The 20,531-nt window shown below is 35.0% G+C and overlaps 3 protein-coding genes across 3 annotated transcripts in view; 2 read left to right on the top strand and 1 right to left on the bottom strand.

Annotated features, from left to right (window-relative positions):
• LOC141652730 (uncharacterized) overlaps positions 1-4,331 on the bottom strand; it is a 115,422-nt gene extending 111,091 nt beyond the window's left edge. The window contains exon 1 of the mRNA XM_074460324.1: positions 4,321-4,331. The gene's annotated coding sequence lies outside the window, so the exon portion shown is untranslated. The remainder of the gene's footprint in view (positions 1-4,320) is intronic.
• An 8,864-nt stretch (positions 4,332-13,195) lies between these two features.
• On the top strand, positions 13,196-15,143 carry LOC141652714 (photosynthetic NDH subunit of subcomplex B 4, chloroplastic). Its single transcript, XM_074460303.1, has 6 exons — positions 13,196-13,440; positions 13,575-13,622; positions 13,706-13,859; positions 13,989-14,044; positions 14,601-14,672; positions 14,876-15,143. Exons 1-6 carry the CDS (start codon positions 13,333-13,335, stop codon positions 14,987-14,989), a joined length of 552 nt encoding a protein of 183 aa, XP_074316404.1. The 5' UTR covers positions 13,196-13,332; the 3' UTR covers positions 14,990-15,143.
• Positions 15,144-17,069: 1,926 nt separating this feature from the next.
• On the top strand, positions 17,070-19,317 carry LOC141652011 (thioredoxin-like 1-2, chloroplastic). Its single transcript, XM_074459683.1, has 4 exons — positions 17,070-17,328; positions 18,108-18,290; positions 18,772-18,936; positions 19,019-19,317. The coding sequence occupies exons 1-4, from the start codon at positions 17,143-17,145 to the stop codon at positions 19,253-19,255; spliced, it is 771 nt and encodes a 256-aa protein (XP_074315784.1). The 5' UTR covers positions 17,070-17,142; the 3' UTR covers positions 19,256-19,317.
• Positions 19,318-20,531: the final 1,214 nt, after the last annotated feature.

The raw sequence follows: 20,531 nt of genomic DNA, 5'->3' as shown, positions 1-20,531 counted from the left end.
TAAAATATTAATTAGTTGTTAAGAATAGGAAAACAACTTGAGAACATAAGTAGTCACTGAACTATTAAGAATAGGAAAACAACTTGAGAACTTAAAAAAAAAAAAAAAAAAATTCTCCGTGGCCAAACGTGGGATTCCAACGTTTGGACCACGGCCAACGTTGGTTTCCCACATTTGGACCACGGCCAACGTTAGTTTCTCACGTTTGGTCCATGGTCGATTGTTGAATCTCAGCATTTAGTCCATGAACTAGTTCATTTTCTTAAAAAAAAAACCGTGTTTAATACGTTTATTTGTCGATTTTTTAAATTTATTTAAGTTTTCTACTCGATGTGCGTTATTTCTAACATCTTTTAATTGGTTTAATGCAATGAGAGATCGAAATGTAGTTGGTTTTTAGTAGAATTTGAGAGAAAATTGTTTAGAGAGAGAAAATAGTGTAATTATGCAAAGGGCATTATCGTCTTTTGGAATGAAAACGTCGACGATATTTACTAAAACGTCGACGATATTTACAAATCGGGTATTTTTAACTTCCTCCATCTGTGTAATTTCCCACCTTCCCTCAAACAAGCATTTTTTTATGAGCAACATACTCCATCAAACATCAATTCATCAAGTTTAATTTATACAATTTGCTTCTTCTTCCATCATTAATGTAGAACATGGTTCAATATATACTTCAATAACCAAGGTTTGTTTTTTCTATACTTGTTTTCTAACTTTGATAAAGGATTTCATGTTTACTGTTTAATCTATCACTGTATATTCAAATAGTTTTTTTTTTGTTAGTGTCATCTATTGTATCTTGAACTGTCGTTTCATTACCGAGTTTCATGCAAGATATCATTCGAATCTGAATTGTATATAAAATTATGCTAAACAAATAAACCGCGAAAATAACACACCACCCAGAGTCCCAGACACAATCTTATCTTTATTAATTCAGAAGACAATACTCAATCCAGGGCGTGCCACGTCATTAATTCAACCTTTTTTTTTGGAAATACATATTATGGTGGGACCCGTTAGTGTGCAATGTATTTATTTATTCATAATTCCGGCTATACAAACATGCGACAAATTCCGTCTTAGAACAAATACTATGAAATAATTTTATACATTCCGAATAAATGAAATTAATGGCATATAAGCGGAATGAATTACAAATCGGAATAAATGAAACTAATTACAAATAAATGAATTACATAATCTTTTAAAAAAAATAATAATAATAAAATTACATAATTACGAGAAGGAATTACATTTAATTACGGGATTGAATTACATATAATGCGAATAAATTACATGCATAATTTTTAAAAACTAGATAGTACGATATATATTTTTTTTTTAAAAATCCTTTGTTATTTCTTCTTAAACCATTGCATGTGAACACGTATTTGTAACAAGTTTAAACATTAATTATGTAGATCGCTGATTTAGACCAACTAGATAAGTACAATAGAAATGCAAAAAAAAAAAATACATCCAAAAACATTAATACCGGCCCAAATACATACCCGTGCAATTTTACACGGGTTTAAAACTAGTTTATATAGAATTAGGATTAGGGTCATGAATTATAGATCGCCAATTCCCTTTCCTAATTAACTACCCTCATCTTCTTATAAAATAACACACCACCCACTCACCCAGACACCCACACAAACCCTAACCTATACAATGCCAATAAGAAGAAGAAGGAGAAGAAGAATAAGAAGAAGAGAGAAACACCGAATCAAGCATGGCCGCCGAGGACTCCTATTTGGACGACTACCGCTGGGAAACGTTAGATCCATGGTCAAGCCGAATCAAGGGTTCTGACGATGCTAACCGCCGGGAAACGCTAGGTCCATGGTCAAGCCGAATCAAGGGTTTTGACTAGGGCTGTAAATGAACTGAGCCTGCTCGACAAGCCATCGGGATCGGCTCGGTCAAAGCTCGGCTCGAGATCGGTCAAACTGAGCTCGAGCTCGGGCTCGAACTAAGCTGAGCCCAAACCGAGCCGAGCTCGAGCACACTAAGGGTCGGCTCGAGAGCTCGTTTGAGCTCGTTATTTTTAAAATTACTTAAATGTTTTTCAATATATTTACTTAAATTTTATCAATTTTAAAGTAAATAAATTAAAATATTAGTTTATAAAATAAAATTACATAATAATTGTTATTATAAGCTAACAAAAAGATAATATTCTCGTTTGAATTTGAATTTGAATTTTTAAATCAAAAATTACGTTATATTTAAAATAATGCTCGAAAAAATAGTACGCAAACAAAGATCGGGCTCGGTTTCGGGCTCGTAAAATATTATATGAGCCGATCCCGAGCCTTGATTTCAAGAGCTCGGGTTCGGGCTCGAACTCGGATTTTACAATATGAGCCGAGCTCGATCATAGTTAAGCTCGAGCTCGGCTTGGCTCGGTTACACCCCTAGTTCTGACGATGCTAACCTCCGGAAAACGCTAGGTCCATGGTCAAGCCGAATCAAGGGTTCTGACGATGCTAATGATTGGTCTGCTCTTGCTGTTATGTGGCCTGTTGCTGCTATATCCAATCCCGAGTCGTTGTGCATAGGCGATCTTTGCTTTTGCTTTCTTGAGGTTGCGTCTGCTTCTTTGCTCGTCTTTGCGGCCGCTTCTTCTTCTTTGAGGTTGCGGCGAGGCTTCTTCTTCTTCTATCGCTGCACCTCCCAGGTTTGTTTTACAATCGGGAAAGTGGCAAATAAGCCCCATACGTTTGACACTATGTGTAAATTAGCCCAATAACTTTTTACAAGTGCAAATTAACCCCATTAGTTATACCCCATGTGCAATTAAGCCCAATTAAAGATATTTAGGTAAATTTCTCGCCGGAAAAAGATGACAAGACACCGAAAATGATTAGGATTAAATTAAATAAAAAAACAGTAAACACTCTACTGGTTTGATTTATACGAGAGTTAATTGTGATGGCTGTCATATTCTTTCTTTCTCATGCTTGGTTTGAATCATACGAGTCGTCGAGTACACAGGGCGTTGCATATGTACCTTTGTTTTCCGTCGTCCACTGAATAAAAACTTATTAGGAAAGAATTTGGGAATCAGTTCGACTAATATAAGATCACTTTTTGTGATGATTTTGGATTTTATGACTTGCTCTTGCTCTTGCTCTTTGATTTCAGTTCCCTTATTTACTTGTGGTCATGTTTTGATAAAACAGAAGAAACAATCAATGTGTAGGTGTATTGGTAATTAGGCTGCTACGAGTCTACAACAAATCTCATGAATCTCCTCTGATAGCAGTGATAGGTGCTTTTTTTATTTGATTTAATCCTAGTCATTTTTCCGGTGTCTTGTCATCTTTTTCCGGCGAGAAATTCACCTAAATATCTCCAATTGGGCTTAATTGCACATGGGCTATAACTAATGGGGTTAATTTGCACTAGTAGAAACTTATGGGGCTAATTTGCACATAGGGCCAAACGTATGGGGCTTATTTGCCACTTCCCCGGTTTTACAATCATCAATTTAATTATGTGATTGACGCCAGTGTAAACCATGAACGCGAGGACAAAAGGCGGGTTGAAAAGGCTCGTAAAGCCTTGGAGTATTACAAGGACACTAAGGTTTTTTTCTTTACGTTACTATACTATATTTATTCGTCTACTATCTTTTTTCTATTCTTAAAATTTGGTAGATACTAACACTAATCCTTTCTTATCAATCGTAATCTTTGTCCTTAGGGTGAAGAATTTGAATTTGTTGAGATTGAGAATTATGAAGTTATCCTTCTCCCTCCCTACACCATATATCACATCAATTTTATGGCTAAGCGCAAATATATATCTAATAGTTGTCCCGAGCTGTTTTTTGCTGAACTTTATGGGCAGTGGCATTCTGATGCCGGTGAACTTGTTGTAGTCAAGATGTGTATGATTCTGGATCCCTCCGGCCAAGGTATGAATTAGATTTAGTAGTTTGGTTGCCTAAAAATTCCCGAGTTATTTTAATTCTCATGAATTTGGGCATTAGTAATAGACAAACCCCCTGTAATAACAATTAAACAAATTGAACCATAGTTGGCTATTGGATTGATTGGATACCATTTTTTTTTACTGTGATTGAGGATGGAAGAGATCAATGGGGAAAGATGAAGAGAGGGAAGGTCAGAAACAAATTGAACAATGTCGTGGGACTAGAATACAAAGATGAATGTATTGGAATAAATTTAATACTTAGAGTACTAGCAAATAGCAATGGTCGTTTTGTGAGAGTTCTTATTTAAGAACAAACAAAAAGCCATTGTTAATTTTCAGTTCGTTCGTCTAAAATAGTTTGTGCAGATAATGAGTGTGATACTGGTGGCCGGGATGATGGTATCCAATCAATCCAATAGACGAGATTACATTTGTTGCAATTGTATAGGAATATTGAGTTGTGTTTTATTCCGTGTGGGGATACAACGTGGCTTCCGTTTTAATGCCTTGCATAGTGCACCTCTTGCCAATGGCGGCTTAATCTTAATCTTGTTCTGGGGATTTTCAGATGTAAGGAAGGGTTGCGGCTATTTCCCGCATGACAAAGACATGCTTCACCCTAAAGGTGTTGAATTTTTTGCCGGTCCTCTTGGTTGTACTCCAGAATGGGATAAAGAAAATGGTCTCGGATCGTCTTCTCGTGATGCACGCTAGATGCCAATGGCATGGATGAAAAATTTATGAAAGACGCCTAGTACTTTGTGTGGCTAGTCGGATATATCTATGTGTCGGCCTCTATTATTTTAAGAGACCATTACGTGGGTTTATTTAAGGGTCATGCTCATTCATGGACATGATTTACTCAATCATGGACATGAATGACCATCATACCCTTGTCATTTAACACCCCATTTTCCCATTTGTTTCATAATCAATAATTTTCTCTCTTTCAATTTCTTCCCTCCTCCAACCACCACTCATGTTACCAGCACCCTCACCGTCCTCGTCCACTTCGCATTTATCAACCAACGCCCATCTTTTTTTTTTTTTGGCAGCGTTAAAGAAAGAGTTTTACATTGTGGCAGTATGGCTCACTATACCATACCAATAAACAACAACATAAAACGCTATAGTAATATTAAAAGCATTTACTAAAACAAGGTAAATGCATCGCCTCGCAGCGTCGTGTTGATGACAAAAGACGGATGTCGGATCACGGACTTCAAGGTCAACATCCATAACAATCTTTTCTGGGCAAGCAGCGCTGCCCCAAGGAAAATACCCATCTTTTCTTGTCTTAATCGATGGAGCTTCAGAGAAATACCTGCAACAAAACTCAGGGACGAGTCTCGGAGATTCATCTCCTTGGCTGTGATAAACTTCCTCGGGAAACCAACGAGCCCCTATAAAGTCAACTTCATCTTTACTCGTCTTGATCGATCTAGCTTCAGAGAAATACCTACAACAAGACCCACTAAAGCGTCTTGGAGATTCATCTTCTTGGTTGTAAAAACACGTCATCTGGTACCCAGCGAGCCCCTTGACCCAACGAGAGAGAACAAAGTGCACTTACGCCCCAAGGACGTAGAAAGAAGAGGTGGAGAACAAACCATGAAAATCTGTCTCCAAAGGAGAGAAATCTCCTACACTTTGGAACACGACCCCCGTTGACCAGAAACTCGTAACCAATAAAAGCGAGTAAATGGGTGGGAACTAAAGGGGAAAACCACTTAAACTTCCCCCTTACCAAATCCATCTCTGAAAGTCTCAGAGGAACAGGCTCAACACACTCAACACATACCCAATGCACTCTACCAGTCGTCCTAATCAACTCGTGGATAAGAGGACATGACATCCTAAACCACCAGGTGTTATTTATATGAACAAAACAGAAAAAGAAAGCAGAAAGAAACGCTAACCATGGCTTAAACATGAGCGAAAAAGGAGCCCACCGCATCCGACCCGACCCAGCGACACAGCCAAACACCCGACTCCACCATACCCCATACATCTCAACCAAAAGCCCTAACTTGACCTCAGACACAAAAGAAACGACGGATTCGACGGACACCCCAAAACCTTGACCGATGAAACGGAACAAGGAGGCACCAAAACATCAACAACAACCCCGACACCAAACAATACTCCCCAGGACCATCGACCTCCATGCAACTAGATCAACCAAAAGAAACACACAGACGGACACAAAAGGGACCCGAAAAAAGGACCATAAAATGAAGGAGAGGGGCGGGGGAAGGAGACACCAACACCAGCCCAAAACATCAACCACATTGACACAAAACCCAAACAAGATGAGCTATACTCATCAACACCGACCGACATAAAGACAAGGATGATTTCTACCAGGGGGTGGGGGAAGGGGCGAGGGACGGGGACACCCACAGGTTGCATGCATAGCTTTCAATGACAGGACAGAGAATCGAAGGATCGGGAAAGGCAGAAAAACAAACTTGGAAGCCAACCGTAGACACCATCGGCCGATCAAACAGGCGTCGTTCGCCGTCAAGAGGAACAAGACCGAGATCAATCGGAGGGGCGAAACCGAGATGAGATGCAATGATTCGCCGGAGATAGGCCTTGTGTTGACCCCATCTCCGGCGAAGGAGTAGGGGAGACGGGGAGGGTAGTGCGCGATCAGAGGAGGCGGTGGAGCAAATCAAATGAGGGTTTTGTTTTTGTTTTTTTGGGAAAGTAAGAGAGGGAGAGGTAGAGAAAGAATGTTTGTTTTTTTACAACCAACGCCCATCAAATACGCCATTATAACAGTTTTCCCAAACCCGACACCATTATTTTTCTCTATATTAGCATTCTTTTCATCAATTTATGTATCATCAGATGGATGAGTACAAGTGTAAAACACCGAGAAAGAAATGAATTACTACCAATTATTAGTAGTAATATTTTGTATCTATACCAATGTATAGGAAGCAGCCGTTCTAACCAATTATTAGTAGCCATTAATGGGAGTATGAGTGTACGACACCGACATCAATTTCTTGCATTAATTCTCCAGTAGTCATATGCGATGGAGCAGTAAAAATGGCGGACGATTCACTTTTGGTATCTATACCATTAATGGGCTATTGAGAAATTAATATGCAGCGCTCTACCCCTAATTAATATTCTCTGTTACGAAATGTATTATGGTAATTGTATTGTGTCGATTCTCATTAGCTCATCGTTTAATATAAATACAAGAGTTTAGTCGTGGGTCGAAGCCCATACATAACACGGCCTAGTCTGCCTAATATTCTCATTCAAAGCTTTTTCCAAATCAAATTTTGAAGTGTCACCTATTACATATCAAATTTCTGATCTTTTAATTTAATTTTCTGATCCAATTTTCAAGTGTTGCCCATTTCATTAATATCCCTAATTTAATTTTGTTTGTTATCAAAGTTATACAACAAACTGATGTTTAAAGATTGGAATTATAATTACTATTTGATCAATATGTAAATTCAAATGTATAATTGTTGAATTTGTTAAGACTTTGATTAACCTTTGAGAAAGAGGAAAAGAGAGATTTTTTTTTTTCGTTTTTAGGAGAAGGGTGGGTGATGGAAAAGTTATGAAAAAAAGTACAGGAAAGAGTAAAACATGTACATGAATAAGCAACTACGTTATTTAATTTCAAGATTTGAAAGATGCAGTTGAATGGTGTGTGTAATAGAAACCGAGTTCGTAAACTAAAGTTGCATTAGTTTCACATCTTCACCTAGTTAATTTAATTAATTAGATTCATTATTTCCTTTGCTTAGCTTGGTTTGTTTCTAGTCGTAACGGGTTGATTCCTGTCAATGAGCTATTGGTTTACTAACAACTAGTTTAATGCCCGTGCAGAAATTGCACGGTCTACATTGATAAAATTTGTTGAATATAGAGATATTATATAATGACATTTAAAAGTTTTGATTATAAGTCATATTTTTAATTTAAGAGAATGTAAAAATTGGTAAATGAAATGTGTCGCGGACTATTTTTAACCCGTATTCTAACTATTATTCGACCCCTATTCACTTTTACCCGTATTTTATCCTGACATGGTTAATCTGTTTAACGTAATCTAAATTAACCCGACTTGCATAATCCAAATGCAACCATAATGAATTGATTAAGCTCGTTTACAGGCGACTTGATATGAATCAATATAAAAAAAACCTATACCAGAAATAACCATATAATAATACACGTGGAATTCAAATTGTTCGATCTAGCCCGAGTATCGTTGTTTTAAGGTTACTGGGTCAAGTAATAAGAATCAGTCAAAGTAAAAGATTTAGATTTGTCTTATATGCTAAAATGAGATGGGTACTTACCCGTTTTAATGTTAAAGCGGGATACTTTTATTTTAAGGGAGTCTAATTGGAGACAAACCTAACACCATACATAAAATACAAATTGCATGAATATGGTTCAAATAGTAATTTTATATTACTTAGAATAGATTAAAAGTAATGTTAATTAATACATGGCTTAGTCAACATTCCTAATATGGGCCAACCCTGCATTTTATTTATCCGAAAGAATTATAAACCCAATTATTTGACCTATAACCTCCCATATTCATAAGTCATGTAACTCATAACCCTCCAATCTCCTTGCATGTACCTGCATTCTTCGTAAATTTTGCTGCCTCAAAGTGTAAAACATATAACCCTACCACTGCCAAAATCCTGCCGCCTTATATTTCACCTGCTTCTCATTACACTTCCGTCTCACTTCAACACTATCGCCTCTTCAAGATTATTGGTGCCCCAGTTGAACTCTTAATCTCATAGTTCTGCTCTCGCTCTCCCTCTCCCTCTCATCCTTCATAAATTTTTCTTGTATTCTTCGATTTCAATTGTAAAAAAAACGTAGGTGAATTTTTTTGGCCATATTTTTCAGGTTCAATAATTTTTTTATTTTTGTATCAAAACAATTCTGATTTTTTTCATATTTAACGCGAATTTTTAACAATTAATTTTTTTCTTTCTAACCATTAATTTGAAATCTCGGAAATTTCTGGAAACTTACTTTATTTTCAAGTTTTTAATTTTTTTTTCAGTTTCAGTAATTTTAACGAATAAATATAATTTTTTAAAACTTTATTTTTCTATTAAATGATGAAAACTCTAATTTCCTCATCTATAAATATTATTAAAAGGCTAGACATTAAACGCCACGTAGACAAATGTGACATGACAACAATTTATTGTGACGTGGTAAAATATAGTCAACGTGGAAATACTAGCATAATAGTACACATGAGAAAAAAAAATTACCAATTCCACATTTAAAAGTTACTCTCGTAATTAATGGTAAAAAACTAAATTTAGATAATTTTAATTTCATAGGATAATTTTTAAATCACTCTCATGCAAAGTGGATTTAATAATAATAATAATAATAATAATAATAATAATAATAATCTATAAATATAATTAAAAAGTAAGTCAAACTATTAACCATCAACTATATGTCTTATTTTAATTTCATAAGATAATTTATAAACCACTCTCATGCAAACCTTTTACATTACATTTATCCTTGCTCCATTTTTGTGTATGTAAAATCAATAACTCTATAATCTAAATACAAAATCTATATATCTAACTTAAAGGCATGCTAAATTACCTATCATAATCTACATGTCATATCTATACACTAATATAAAAAAGCTACCTTGAGCATATGTATAAGACATGCGACAATGTAGAATCACTAAGAAACTTTCATTTGATAATATGTGACTAATTAATAATATTCATTCATATAATTAAGATAGAATACTTATTATCACGTTTATGACCCCTTATTCATCACTAACTGATAGGCTTGTCGTGTACCTATGCAAAGATAAATTCCCTAAACACAAATAAATGTAGTAATATGGGTCGAACCACAAGAAAACGGGAATTGCGTTGTGAAACGCTATGGAGAGATTCTTATCAAGGTCGATTTCGTTTTTAGTTTGGTTTGGTTGTTTAATGATTAACAAAGGTTGTAATGTAAATTATATAATAAAATGGAGTCTAATGGGTTCGGGTCACACATGCAAAGGTAAACATATGATTATGATAAATTCGGTACTAATAACATTGTCAATTGCTTAGGCTTAGAGACACCCACCTTACGATATTAGTGTCAACCATAGACTGAGTCCTAGAGAAACTCTCGTCCATGACTAGGTCGTCCTACTATACATGCTTAGTCTAATTCAATTCCGTGCCTCTCGACTTATAGAACGAATGAACAAACTTAATCGATTGAATAAGGCCTTAAACAAAGATAAAACGTTGTGGCACAAGCATGCGATAGAAGCAATTTGAACAATATTATTATTAACCTATTTTATCATGTTACATATTTATTTTATGCATGGCTCCCCTAGCCCTTAGACTAAGAGATTTAGCTATTCATGTTAGGGTGTAAATTGTAAACTATATTAAGAGAAATGATAAACATGATAATGAAAATGATGTAAACTAAATGGTAAGACATATAATATAAAATTAAACTATGTGGTATAAAAGGACTAATGATGAAAACTATATGATAACTACAATAGAAACGTAAATTAAACAAGCTAGAATTAGAATTACCGAATGGAAATAGAACTTGCAAGGAAGAACAAAGTAGAACCAAAAGCTTGAATGTATAAATAGCCAAATGTTTGAGAACTAAATGCTTAACAATATTGAAAACTAATGAGAAAACTAATGAGAGAAATATAATGCTTAAAGCTATTGTAAAGTAAAATGAGACGTGAAAATTAGATGCCCTAAGCCTTGGAATACCTCTCCTATTTATAGGAGAGGAAGAGAAAACGTAAACAATTCTGGTTTAATGCTCCAGGGAATCCAATAATGTTTGTGATAAATGATCCTTAATGCACTCGGACAAATGCTTCATCTATCATCTTTAGAGCTCCCAAAAAGTATCCTAAGCATGTTGGAATCTTATGCTTTCCACCTTGACTTGGACTTGAACATTAGGCTTTGACTTTGATTGTTGGCAACATTTACATTACACATATTTGATCCATCAATTTCTCCATGCAAAACCCATTCCAATGGTTCATGCTTAGTCCAACACTTGGTCTTGATTAGCTTAGTGAATTTGGTGTATAAAATGATAGGAAAAAGCCTCTAAATGCTTAGGTTCCTATAAAAACGTAACAAACACAACAATACACCTAAAACACAAGATTAGCTCAAATATATACTAATTAAAGTATGATGAACAATAAAAACCGAGCTAAAAATGAGGGATAAAAGTATGTAAATTATGCATTTATCACTAACTCTTCATTTTCTTTTTAGCTCTTCCTTTTCCTTTTCCTTTTCCTTTTTGATGATTCATTTCTCCTCCTAAAATCTAACCCCTTATTTGATGCTAAGTTAATATAAATAGAGTCTTTAAAATAAGCACTTTTATTTTTACCCTCTTTTTTAACCTTTTGGCATATTCATATGTTATTGAAACTTTCCATTGCATATAATTTTTATTAATCATTTGCATTTGTGAAAAAAAAAAATTTATATCATACATAAGATTTGTGTTTTATTTGGTATTGTTTAAATAACTTTTATTGATGTCAATTTGTATTTATCACCTTGATTTATTTTTGGAGAGGGAATGGTATAATTTTCTTATTATTGCAAAGTTGGATTTTGCAGTTAATTACGTTATAAATAAGGTATGTTCTACGAGTTTTGTTTGTGTAATTTATATAATCTTATTGTAAAAGGCACAGTTTTTTAAAATTTATCCACTAATATTGCTTTGTGGTAGAATTATTTTATATTATCTTTATGTAAATACTCTTACAAGATTAATTGAATTATCGTTAAATGTATGTTTGTTTCTTATTCTATTTTTGTTGGTGATGCTTCCTTTGTCTTCTCATTATATTAACATAGTGTGTTAAAAAAAAAAACTACATGGGAAATGTGTAGGCAATAGAAGGTTTTAGTTGAACAAAAACTTCATATCCGTCCTTGAACCATATTCTTTCAATACAATGTAAACCGATTAATCTACATTAAATTATAGTTCGCAAATAAAAATATAAAAATTTCTATTTTAAAAAAAAAATTTGATTGAATTAATTACGTAACTCAAATGTTTTTAATGAAAAAACAATAAAATAAAACAAATGACTGGAATGGAGGGACTATAATAAAAAAAAGACTTAAAAAAAATCAAAGACAACAAGAATAATAACAATAATCGTGGCAAAATACTAATAAACTTAGCAATATTTGTGGCTTTATACAAATATATGTATTGATTAATAGATTTTTTTTTTTCTTACAAGACTTTTTTGTCTTCAGTTTTCAGTGCGATCGCAAATATGGGCTTGCATAACACATTAATAATCTAACGTCCCAACATAGCTAGACCCGTGAATTTCACGGGTAATAAAACTAGTTTCTATCTCATTTCATTCACATTATTTCACTAAGGTTTGAATAAATATGGTATTTAATGTTTTCTTATTATGCCTTACTAATTTGATTAGAAAGAAAAATTAGGTTGTTTCTGAGTTGTATTTATTAATTCAGTTAATTAATGAGTTTATCTTAATAAGATCAAGTCTGAATTATATTTTTTTTTTGTTTTTTTTTTTACTAATTTGTGTTCTTTAATATATTTGTATTTAAGTGACTTATATTTTTTCGATTTTTCGAATTTTTTTCCTCAAAAAGTACGATGAACTTAGTTGTGCACTATTGAAAAAGAGAAAAAAAGAAATACAAAACAAAATGGAGTATAGGAGAGAGAGTAATTAAATAGTTACAATGATCATGGAGGTCCCTACCTAAAAAAAGTGTTTTCAATTCCATCAGCCAATCGGAATCCAAGAAAAAACATGACTTTTATACTAGGTAGATTTAGGGCCTACTGTTTAAATAAGATCGATTCGAACATGATATCTCCGTCTACCATCTTAACCACTAGGTAAAGACCACTTTATTAACACGCGTATTTCAGTTAGTAATAATATGAACAGTCCGTCTCATTATAGACGGCCATTATCCGTATATATCTATAGACGGATAGTGGCCCTTTTACAAAATTAAAGTGGGAGGGCAAGTGAGGGTATCCATTTTCCATTCACTTGCACTATCCACTTTCATTTGTGAGAGGGACACTATCCGTTTATAGCTATAGCCGTCTATAATGAGAATTTGTGTAATATGAAATAGAGGGTCATCCTATTATTTCTGCTAATTGTTGTAATGAGAAATATGGGTGGCAGGACTTTGCCTTATCCTTTCCCCTATGTCCTCCTATAGTCCCACTATGCTAAAACAAAAGGGATACATACCTTACGAATAAAACTACTCCATTCCTTCAATAACAATGGTTGAAGCAATTATGAGTTGTTTCTCCCTATCTAAACCATGCTTGCACAATTCTCCTCTTAATCTGTCACACTTCGACGTCACTAACAATGCCGCACCCAAATTGGTACGTCAGTTCATATATTTCTCACATAAGCTTGACCTCATATTTTTGAAATCATTTGTTTACGTTTAATTAAAATATGTCTCACAGAAAAAATGTAAAGAAATGATTATTACTATGTGTTTTAAATTTTGCAGCTTAGGCAGTGTTCGACATCCAAATTCGGCTATGGGTTACGCCATTGTGTATGTTTTCGCACTCTACCAATTGAGTTATTTCAACTACTGAATGTCTACTAAGAGCTTTTAGTTGAACTCGTATTATTAAGGTTGAGAAGATTGAAAGAGGGAGTAATGTTAAAGTAAATGCATTGCCGGATTGGCCTCTAATGGCGGTCCTAGTGGAGCATATTCCGGGACAACGAGACCTTATAACTCACAAATCGATCTGGCACCTTAGCGATAATGCCATCAAAAATGTTTGTAAGTATATCTATGTATATGCTTCCTTTTTGAGTTTCTGACACTGAAAAAATTATATTACATACGACTAGTCGACTATACATTTTAAGTTTCGGATGCCACTTATTTGCTGTTGGTTTTAAATGACAGACACATTCTACATCATGTTTACTGTTTGGGGATGTTGTTTCTTCGGTGCTGCTAAAGTATGCAAACTTATTTTCTACATTGTCTGTTTTTTGCTTCATTTCTGTCTTCTTTCATTCTCATGTTACTCTGACCTATGTTACGACCTGGCCTAGTTTTTGATTCTGAAGATGGTATTAAATGTTGACCGTGACACTTTTAAGTATTGACGGTTATTTAAAAGGTTTTCAGCTTTTGGAGCTGATACTTGCCTGATTTACAATACCGGCCACAGATAGGTGGTACGCAGGTGCGGCCACAGATAGGTGGTACGCAGGTGCGGCCACAGATAAAGTGGTACGCACCCAATTTCCAATAGATACAAGATTAGTAAATTTGATAATAGAACAATAGGAATATGGCGGGTACAAAAACAAGTTGCGATAAAATTGTTAAACATTGTATATGCCGCTGCTTAATAATACACAAGATTAATTCACAACAAGTACTGCAATTGCGACCAATAGTCCAAAACCACGGACCGCGGTTTGGTACTTTCTATGCTTGCGATAAAATAAGCATTTAATCGGAAAAAGAATACATGGCTTGATAAATGAGATTGCTTGTGTTGTGCAGGATCCATTTTATGACTCAGAAGAATACAGAAAAGATGGAGGAGATGGAACTGGTCATTGGGTTTATGAAAAGGTACCTCTCCACATTTACAAATTCTTGTTTATGACGGTCACATGTGTGAAACGGATTTAAAATAACCACATATCAGGTAAGCTAAGAACTGAAGAACAATATTGTTTTTTCTTGTCGGAAAACATGTAATCTGATTTCTTAATTGTTTTATATTCATTTCATGCTTACAACTGTCTTAAATAAAATTTGTAATGCAAATGTAGCAAGAAGATATAGAAGAGTCAGCCAGAGCAGCATTGTGGCGCGAGGAGCTGATTGAAGAAATTGAGCAAAAGGTTGGAGGCTTGAGAGAACTCGAGGATGCTATTCGTAAATAAATAATGGCTTGTCTAATAATTTTAGTTTTTATAGTACCTTTTTTTACAATGTGCATAGTAATTGTAAATTGTTATACATTTATACTTCTTCCGTCCCATGAAGTAATATACTCACCGTTTTCATGAGACTAATAAAGCCGTTGAACTTATGACTTATTTGGAGCATTTATTTCCTATTTCTCGGGCTGGGTTTAGAGATGGCCAACATCACGGGCCAGTCCTATCCGGCCAAGGCCCGACCTAACCCCCAGTCCGCCACCCAACATGGCCTGGTTGGTTCGCTCCTTGGCCAACCCGGCCCGCTCCTCGCCCTCGGCTGGCCCGAGTTCTTTTTTTCCCAGCCCGGCCCGTCTTGACATGTCTATTTTAGGAAAAAACTTATGTTTGGGCTCGCCTGCCCGGCCCGTCTCAGGCCCCGGCCCAGGTTAAGCATGTCCCAATCCGGCCCGACCCACCCTTCCCCCTGACCTGGCCCGGGTCTGTCCAAAAGTGCTCAACCCTAGCCTGGCCCGAGTACAAGTCTAGTTGGGTTAACCGTCATTGACTTTCACTATTTTTCCTCGTCCAAAAGGATGAGTAGTATTTTGTAGATAGAATTTTGAATATTTAACAAAAATAAAAAAGGGAGGGTGGTGGAGGGGAGGTCGTCCCACGTTTAATAATACTATCATAGGGGAAAACAAAGGGCGCACCTGGGAACGCATCTGCAATTACCAAACACAAACATTTAAAGTCACATGCTTGATGTTCGGTGGCTCTGTTCATCATCCATGATTCCATAAACATTGAAAAACTCTCCCGGTTGGTCTTGCTTTAAACGGGCTATTTTGATTTGAAATAATAAAACGGAATTTTGTAATAATTTTACAGTCAAATGTAACCGCTATTGAAAAACAAGTTACCATAACCTGTAATAATGACGGCACCATTATGGTTCTCTTGCCCAAGGCGTCGGAGCTGACCCGACCTAATTGTGTCATATATATTGATACGCGAAAGTGGTAATTAAGCCCCTCAACTTTGTTCAATTGTGAAATTAAGCCCCATAAGTTTTATTTGGAGCAATCAAGCCTCTTAAGTTTCACCAAAAGTGAAATTCAACCCCATTTTTTAAATTTTCACAAGAATTTTATTTAATTAAAAACATTTTATATTTGTATTAAACAATTTATTAAATAACTAAAAATTACTAATTGCAACTTTACGAATTTCTGCATAATTTATTAATCATTGAAAAACACTTTTACGTACATATTTAGTAAATTGTTTATAATTTATAAAATATTCATTCATATATAATAAATTGTCTATATACTATAAAATTCAAAACAAAACAATTCTCAATAGTTAATATAAATATAAAAGTTCTAAAATTATAAAACAAAATATTTTATATTTGATAACTTGTATTAAAAGTGATTTTAATATAAGGATTTGGCGAAGATTATGAAAATAGGGTTGAATTTCACTTTTGGTGAAACTTAAGGGGTTTGATTACTCCAAATAAAACTTATGGGACCTAATCTCACAATTGTACTAAGTTAAGGGGCCAAATTACCACTTTTGCATTGATCGATATATTCAAGTCTCATATATATATATTTTCTTTTTGATAAATTGTCCACATTAGAAGGATGTACTCAAAAGTGATTAGTAAACTAATCCTGCCATCTTACAACTTAGAAGGATCAAATGAGATTTTAGAGGAATTTTTGGTCAACATTATCCATAATCCATTTTCTTTGTTTTGGTAAATTATCCATACAAAATAATAATTACTCACCGTAACTGACACGAATCTTAGTCAAGCACACAAGGTTGAGCCTGCAGACAGTAGTATTCACTATTCAATTATTCATACAACCAAGAAAATGCAACCCCCCCATTATCCATTTAACGTCCTTTGTCTCTTTCACCCAACTTCCACACCACATTCATTTTCGCTACACAAACTATAGAATAAGACGGTCACAACCTATAAGACATGCATTTTTATAAATCGCTATGGGATAAAAGTGTACCTACCATCATTTAATCCTCCATTTTCCCTTAAAACAGTCCAAAACATCGTCATAAGTGTGTCAAACTTTTTTGTGCCATATTATCCACTAATACCAAAAAATTTCCACTTTTTTTTTTTATTATCAATTTTTATGATGGGTTGTTGTTCAATGGAACTTGCTGCATCTATTTCTATGTATAATGAAACATTTCTTAAGCACAAAAATAAGGAGTTCCAAGATTTAAGCTGCCAATTTATGGGACAATCACTCATTGTCCCAAAACAGGAGAAATTACCAATGAATAATAGCATTTCCTTTGCCAATTTATCTGTTAAGGTATGCCCTCCAAGTCCGAATTTAATTATCCGTATTGTAATGCAAACATGCAGTGGCGGAACTAGGGGGGCTACTGGCTACTTGGCTAATAGCTTAAAAAGTGCGCTCGCAGTCAAAATTTTGAAATTTTTAGTTAAAAAATGATTTCTTACCCTTTTATTTTAAGTTAAAATCCTGGTTCCGCAACTAATGAGTAAACGGGTCTCACATTATAAGACAGAAGACCGTCTAGTAGTCTCATAGGTTTATTATTGTATTGCATGAGTGCCTTATCAGGGCGCACTAAGGGTTCGTTTGGATACAATTTTAGGAGGGAAGGGGAGGGGAGGGGGAGTGAGTGGAGGTGAAGGGAGGGGAGAGAAGGGGAGGGCAAATGGGATGTGGATGTTTGGATAACAAAAATTATGAAGGGAAATGGAATGGGAGGAAGGAGAGAGATGAAGAATGGATGGAGGATTGAAGTATGCTAGTGATATAATTAGAGTTCAAATAATGTTTTCTTTCCAAATCTTGCCACCATTGGAAAGATTATAGTTTGTTCTATAGGAGAGAAGATAAGTCCTCTCATTTCTCTCCCCCTCCATTTCCTTTCTCCCATATTTTTTATCCAAACAAAGTAAATTAAATCCCTCCCTTTCCCTCCCCTCCCCTTCTCTCCAATTCCTTCAATCCAAACGGACCCTAAGGGGTCGGATTTATACAGCCTTATTGCAATGCTTGTTATTTTCTTGGGTAAAAGTATTTACTACTCATAAGTTTGGATTTTATAATTTGTTTAGGCACAAGCATCAATTTGTGTAAGCAAAGCAATGAGATGGTGGGATAAGACATTGAAGCCAAACATGGTTGAAATTCATTCAGCTTCAGAATTTGTTGATGCACTTAAAACTGCTGCTGACAGACTTGTTATTGTTGATTTTTACTCTCCTGCTTGTGGTGGTTGCAAATCCCTTCACCCTAAGGTACCAACTTTACCTAAGTTTCAATCTTTTTCAACATCCGACCCCTCTTTACCCCGTAATTTGTGAGAGCCATTATAACACTGGAAGATTGTTCGGCTTTATAAACCAAGGAGCGACTCCTCGTGTTATTGTTTATTTTAGGATTGAATGTCCTGCTTAAGAGTTACCAGTTCATAGATTATACACCAGAGGTACTTCTGATTTTGTACTTTCTGAGTTTTATTTAAAAAAATATGAGTATTTAGTATGAAGTTTTTAAACTCGTTCATTTCAACATTAAACAAAAAAAAATACATCATTGTTCAAAAAATTATACTTATAAATTCAATTAATTTTGAGTTTTGCCATCAAAAAATTATTATAGAACTTATGAATTTTAAATACTCAAAAAAATACATATAAACTCAAAAATTAGAAAGGTACATCTGATGTGTAATCATTTTTCTCGAGAGTTATTGAACTATAACTGTTGGATATGCAGATATGTCAGTTGGCAGAATCGAACCCAGATGCAATATTTCTCAAAGTTAATTACGAAGAGCTAAAACCAATGTGTCATGCCCTGCATATTCATGTACTACCATTCTTTAGGTTCTATCGAGGGGCCGATGGCCGGGTTTGTAGCTTCAGCTGCACCATTTCTACTGTAAGAATTCTCTCCATATAATTTTCTCCTACTGTTTTTACTGTTTAATGAGTAAACTTATAGTATTAAATTTATCCTGCAGATTAAGAAATTTAAAGATGCATTGGCAAAACATGGTACAGAAAGATGTAGCCTTGGACCAGCAAAGGGATTAGATGAATCTGAACTGCTTAAACTCGCATCAATTGGTGAATTATCGATCAATTCGCCTACACCGTCTCTGATTAAAGAAGGATCAATGGAGGAACTTGTTTTGGGCAGCATTGGCATCTCTAATCCATTGAACCTGGCTGGAAATAATGCAATGTTGTTAGCTTAATAATGCGCTTTTTTTTTAGTGTCATTTTCCTTTTAATGTTAGATTTACAAGGCGGTGCTGACGACCTTCTCTTTCCTACCTTAAATGTAAATATTGTGAGGATGAATTCTTATTAGAGGGGTTTATATGGCTTTTATTGAGAACCTTATCAAAGTGGTTCAACTCTTTGTAGTATGAATGTTCAATTTTTGAATGAAATTCATATTTTGCTTTGATAGGGTGGTATGAATCCAGCTCTACATTTCTCTTTTTTTTTTCTTTTTAGAAAAAGATAAATGACTTATTATCAATCAAAAGACGATAACGTCTGTAGTTACAATATCGGATATGACTTCCGGTCCTGATCCAACTTACTTCTATATCCTAGTTGAAACGTCTAATGACATAAAATTGAGCATAGTTCTCATATGATCATAGTTTTCCTAATTTCAAGACATTTTTTTTAGGATAAGCATTTTCTTATCACCCGTGTTAACCCATACAAACGTATAAGAGTCTATTGAATATGGATTATCAAAGAGAGCCAAAAAAATATGGGTACCAAACCGGGTCAAAGTGTACCAGAAAAATGGAACTACTTGGTATTGTAAAACTAAAAATCGAAGTTATTCCGATTAGTTGGTTGATGAAGTAAAAGTAGGCATGCGGTTTCAAGGCTCCACAGTCCGGACGATATGAAGCGAAAAGATCACGAAAAAACAAGGGGCAAGTACGTACGTTGGTTAAATGAATGCAATCACATGAAAAAGCAGTGACAATTACGTTGCAGGTACACTTGTGTGTACTGTGTACCTTGAGTTGTGAGCTGTTTGGATTATGATTTATTGACAAATCTTGCAAAATTTGCAGCCTATAGGAACTTCTGGGATCCACATGTTGTGTGTAAATGAAGTAAATTATAGTGCCATATACCGTGGAAGTGACGAGGATGCCATAATGATCCATAATTTAGTATCCCAAATAATTGATGTATGGAGTATCAATTTGTAGTGTATCATCGATTCTTCTACAAGATACGGTATTATTCTAACAAGGTAATTGGGATAAATATAATAGTTGTGTCTTAATCATTATTTTAAGGTTTGATTGAGATGTTTCATCTATTATGATATCAAAGTCAAGGTGATCAAAGGCCACGGGTTTGAATCCTGACAACCCCTCCAACACATTGTTTGGGGGAGCTCGTGCACTAACCACTAGCTGCATCTTGGTGGAAATGTGGAATGGTGGTATAAATGTATAATAGACAGTGGCGGAGTAAGGGTTTCCCGATAGG

Source organism: Silene latifolia, chromosome 4, assembly GCF_048544455.1.
Source record: "Silene latifolia isolate original U9 population chromosome 4, ASM4854445v1, whole genome shotgun sequence".
Lineage (NCBI taxonomy): Eukaryota > Viridiplantae > Streptophyta > Magnoliopsida > Caryophyllales > Caryophyllaceae > Silene > Silene latifolia.
The sequence above is the reverse complement of the archived record's forward strand: the minus strand, read 5'-3'. Positions and strand labels throughout refer to the sequence as shown.

What these genes read in the sequence shown, in the direction of transcription:
- LOC141652011 (XM_074459683.1), top strand. Translation starts at nt 17,143, where the DNA reads ATGATGGGTTGTTGTTCAATGGAACTTGCTGCATCTATTTCTATGTAT. An exon ending in TTGCCAATTTATCTGTTAAG is followed by an intron (nt 17,329 to 18,107) that starts GTATGCCCTCCA and finishes TAATTTGTTTAG; the next exon opens with GCACAAGCATCAATTTGTGT. An exon ending in GCAAATCCCTTCACCCTAAG is followed by an intron (nt 18,291 to 18,771) that starts GTACCAACTTTA and finishes TTGGATATGCAG; the next exon opens with ATATGTCAGTTGGCAGAATC.
- LOC141652714 (XM_074460303.1), top strand. Translation starts at nt 13,333, where the DNA reads ATGGTTGAAGCAATTATGAGTTGTTTCTCCCTATCTAAACCATGCTTG. An exon ending in TAATGCCATCAAAAATGTTT is followed by an intron (nt 13,860 to 13,988) that starts GTAAGTATATCT and finishes TTTAAATGACAG; the next exon opens with ACACATTCTACATCATGTTT. An exon ending in GTCATTGGGTTTATGAAAAG is followed by an intron (nt 14,673 to 14,875) that starts GTACCTCTCCAC and finishes ATGCAAATGTAG; the next exon opens with CAAGAAGATATAGAAGAGTC.